The sequence below is a fragment of the Rutidosis leptorrhynchoides genome, chromosome 10, assembly GCF_046630445.1.
Source record: "Rutidosis leptorrhynchoides isolate AG116_Rl617_1_P2 chromosome 10, CSIRO_AGI_Rlap_v1, whole genome shotgun sequence".
Lineage (NCBI taxonomy): Eukaryota > Viridiplantae > Streptophyta > Magnoliopsida > Asterales > Asteraceae > Rutidosis > Rutidosis leptorrhynchoides.
In genome coordinates, this window is record NC_092342.1 from 264,028,676 (window position 1) to 264,033,234 (window position 4,559).

General features: G+C 32.6%; 1 protein-coding gene across 1 annotated transcript; it reads right to left on the minus strand.

The window, feature by feature from the left end:
* Nucleotides 1–407: 407 nt before the first annotated feature.
* LOC139872513 (rac-like GTP-binding protein ARAC3) lies at nt 408–3,232 on the minus strand. Its single transcript, XM_071860404.1, has 7 exons — nt 3,120–3,232; nt 2,397–2,484; nt 2,094–2,203; nt 1,437–1,504; nt 1,285–1,363; nt 1,100–1,165; nt 408–533 (listed from the first exon to the last, which is right to left on the minus strand). Exons 1-7 carry the CDS (start codon nt 3,216–3,218, stop codon nt 429–431), a joined length of 615 nt encoding a protein of 204 aa, XP_071716505.1. The 5' UTR covers nt 3,219–3,232; the 3' UTR covers nt 408–428.
* Between the last annotated feature and the right edge of the window lie 1,327 nt (nt 3,233–4,559).

Here is a 4,559-nt window from a genome sequence, read left to right on the forward strand (position 1 = left end):
AATCTTGTGGTGGCAAGAGAACGGTAGGAGCCCTCTCAGATAACCCTGAATAGGAAAAAACCTTGAAACTTTATGTACTGAGGGTTGGTTGGATTTGAGTAATGGTGTTTATGTAAAATAACTAATAGTTTAAATAGAACATGATAACTACCAACATTAAACATATAATTAGGGCTACAAGTACCAAACCAAATTAATATCAAAATACCCAAAATAGCCTCAACTATTTTTGGTGTTAAAGAGAGAAAACAATATACATTACAAACACCTCCAATCTACTTGCATATTTGTCATTACACATGTTGGTTTCTTGAGACAGAAAGGAAAAGTGAGCATTTTATCAGATACTTTAAAAAGGGTAGAAGGGAAATTAGCACGGCATGGTTGATTTTTCACTTCCCTCAAGTAGGCTAAAATCACCTGCAAAATCACAATATCGAGCACGCCTTTTGACCCTTTCGCTTCTTTTTCTTCTTTTGCTTTGGTGGCTGCAAAACCACTTTAATGGCTGCATCGAAAACGGCCTTCACATTCTGTAGATGCAATAGCAAAGTTTTAGCTAAAATATAACTAGAGGTGGCAACCATACATACAAATAGGATGATCTTGGTTACACTTTATCGCTAACGGTAGCACATTAAATTTTTTAATATTAAAGTTTCATAATAATCAAATTTAACAATTAGCTATTACTCTAATATAATACAGAGAAAAAGTGGATATAGGGAAGCCACTAGTACGTTGATCTTGATTATACTTTATCACTAACGATACAGATCAGATTAGCTATAATTAAAATACAGGTAAAAAGTGGTTAGAGGTAAGCCACTAAGCCTAACGCGACCCATACTAAAAAGTTACTCGGGTCTTCACTTTTTACTAAAGATGATCATGGTTGAGAACTTTAAAGTACAACAATCAAATTTTTAAGGTCATCTATCAACTTTCACTATCTAAACATATGATAACAATGAATAAGAAACAATCGGTCAAAGGATAATAAAACGAATTGACAGAATAAAACGTACTTAACCTAGGAACCTATAAATTAGAATATATGGAGTAAATAGAAGCCAAAATATGAGAAGTATTACGTCACCTGCTGTGTTTTTGAGCTACACTCGATGTAAGCAGGCGCACCAATTAGCTTCTTCAACTCCTCACCCTATTGAGAAATATAACACATTAGTTGAATCTTTCAGTGAAAATAAAGATTAACGTTTATATATGAAATTCATGCATAATTATAACTAATAAGGATATAAGATGGGCTATAGGGTTCACCTGAGCCGTTGTAATTGGCACTGCACCAGGATGGTCTGTAAAAAACTGCTTATCATCACGAAGATCTACAAAAGAAAAAGTATTTAATTGTCATTTACAATGAATAAAAGAGTATCAAATACCATAATTTCAATTAATCGTGCGTAAGAATCTAACCTAGTTTAGTTCCAACAAGGATAATTGGAACCCCAGGTGCGTAATGCCTCAATTCAGGAATCCACTGCACAATGCAACAAACATTAAACGAGTGCTTTGCTTAGTACATCACTAAGTAGTGAGAACTAAAAAAGTTTGAATTTTTTTAGTCGAAGTGATCTAGTTCTAACTTTAAACACAATATGAAATCATTCATATTATAATGTTCCTCCATGAACCATTCTTTTTCAGGTCAAGTAAAACAAGACCCACAAAGACCCAAGCAAATTCACATATTGTTATCTTCTCAATACATTGAGACGCAATATGACAACGTTAAACTGCCAACACTAACACATAGCATCTATGACTAAGTAATTTTATTAAAAGTCGATATCCACATACAACCTCGAAACAAAAACTTTGGCTAAAATATCGTTAAAGATGTATTGATAACCAAAGTGATATCAATTGAGATACGAAGGTTACACATTAACTCAAAAAGTTAGTTACACTAACATCTCTTTTATTGGAATTCAGGGAGATAACATTATAGAAACTTATCTTTAAATCACTAGTCTTGTATTCTTGCCACATTCGAGTCAAGAATTGGTCATAGAATTGTTTAAAAATCGAATATAAAAGATTGATGCATTAGTGAAAAACTGAATTACCTTTTTAGAGACGTTTTCATAGCTGGCCTTGCTAATGAGAGAAAAAGCAAGTATGAAAACATCGGCACCACGATAACTCAAAGGTCTTAATCTATTGTAATCTTCTTGCCCTGTTCCAACCAATAACACAACTTTAGCCCATCAACAACAACAAGAAGATGAAAGACTAGACGAATAAAATACCGTAAGCAACCGTTGCACGAATTTTTGGAGTAAAATTCACATGGTGTTGTTTAACAACGAATACAAGTGATTGATAGCTAAAACTCGTGCAATAACTACTAATCGTTTACACAAACTAACCTGCAGTATCCCACAATCCTAGATTAACAGTGCTCCCATCAACTACTACATTTGCACTAAAATTGTCAAAAACAGTTGGTACGTAGTCCTGTCAACATAAAGTACACATTCAACAAAGTATTAGGAGTAGGTGTAAACAAAATCTCAACACATTCTACAGATTACAGAATTGAAAACAAAACTGGATAAGATGTAAACCTTAATATTTAATTCATAGAATACACTACCAAATCAAAAGTGTATAAAAGAAATCAGATTTCAAGAAAAACAAATGAAAATACAAACAGCATTTTAAATCAAGTAAAATAAAAAAGCTAGTAAAAAAATTTGAAAACCAAAATATTCCTGTTTTGATCAAGTAAATAGCTTTACTGAGATTTAAAAAAAAAAAAAAGAACCTTAGTTACAAAGATTTGCATATAGAAAGGAGACAAAAATGACACCCACTATCTTTTTATTTTCCAATAAGATAAAAGTTAATTACAAATTAAATTTGGGGAAGAACATGAGAAAAATAAAAAAAAAATTATAAATATAAATATACTTAAATCACATTGATAAGAATATCAAATTCAAGAGTTGATTAATCCACAAAAGACAGAATCTTTATTACAAGAAAATGTCAATATAACTATATAATACAATAATACAACATAACAATAATTCAAAATTATAAAAAAAAAATGAAAGTAATAAAATGAGAGTTGAGTAATGATTTATTACAGTGGGGAAAGTGTTGCTGGTGTAAGAAATGAGCATACAAGTCTTGCCAACAGCTCCATCACCAACTGTCACACACTTTATAAACCTTGATGCACTCATTTTAATCAATTCCGGTCACCGGAGTTTCAATTTTGACTTTTAAAAATGAAACCCTTATTGTTTTTAGTTCAAATTTTCAAGTCAAATGGTTTTCAAGTTTTTCCCCCAAAATTGAAAACCCTAGAATGGATAAAACTGCACAAGGAAAGAAAAATCGAATTAGAATCGATGCATTCTTGTACAGATGCAAACTATGATTTCAATTGTGAATGAAGGAAGCACCTCATCAACTCTGCAAGTAGAGAGAGAAAGAGAGTAGGTTTGTTTTGGTTGGGGGACAGGTATAGCTGTACTTGTAGGTATATCTGTAGGCTGTAGCTAATAGTTTATTTTTATTATTTATTGTTTAATTGTTACGGAGTGACTACTATTTGTCTAATTTTAAGTTTTGATTTAGAAAATGCGTTAAAATTGATTAAATATATAAAAATTATTTACTAGCTTCACTTTTTACAGTAAGAGCACCGCGGGAGTGATTGATTTTTTCTGTCGTTCAACACCGAAAGTCGGGTTATCGACGTTCAGCCACAACTGACTTCGTTTCACCAGCGTTTCGGGCCGAGCGTGGAATTTGGATGTCGGTTTTGCTGAAATCTAGCCTTTTATGTTTTTTTTTTAATTCATTTTCCTTATTCTTATTATTAATCCACCTATACACATGAACACTGAATCATACTTTACTACTTTACTTCAAAGTTCCAACAGAACTGCGAACATATTGGACGGTAATACATGTGACTCAATTTCAAATTGAATTCTAAAGTTTGGCCACCTACCATTGGCATGGTTGAATTATCTTGCAAGAGTTGAAGTCAAAGAAAGAAGCCATACACTATTGGTTTGATGTCTTTGTTTAAAACATGATTTTTTTGAACAAATGAAGGTAGGCTACACTTGTATTCACATGGATTAACCTCAAGTATAAAAGGCAATGCTTGGAGCTTCATTTGAATCATCTCATTCTTCACATCACAAAATCTCATATAAAAAACACATACTTGAAAGAGTTCAATAATAACTCTTGTGAGGAGTAGTGTAGAAAATAGAGAGAGTATAGAATTGTTAAATAAAATTCTATACGAGTGAGTTACGAGAGAAGTGTTATAATCTAGTGAGTGGTCCAAATACTTTGTTAGTATTTTCGGAGCCTAGATTAGAGTGATACATTGTAACCTCGGGTTTGCCATATTTGCTAGTAAAATCCATCTCTGCTTCCGCCCGTGGACTAGGCCTCACGCCGAATCACGTAAATACTTGTGTCTTTATTTACTGCTTAATTGTTCTATTAATTTCCCGGGTCTTGAAAGTGCGCTAAATCACAACAAACTGGTATCAGAGCGT

Excerpts from the sequence above, each read along its gene's own strand:
- LOC139872513 (XM_071860404.1), bottom strand. The coding sequence starts at position 3,218 with ATGAGTGCATCAAGGTTTATAAAGTGTGTGACAGTTGGTGATGGAGCT. Across the intron at positions 1,505-2,093 it reads ATGAAAACGTCTCTAAAAAG|TGGATTCCTGAATTGAGGCA; the intron begins GTAATTCAGTTT and ends TGCATTGTGCAG. Across the intron at positions 534-1,099 it reads GTAGCTCAAAAACACAGCAG|AATGTGAAGGCCGTTTTCGA; the intron begins GTGACGTAATAC and ends TTGCATCTACAG.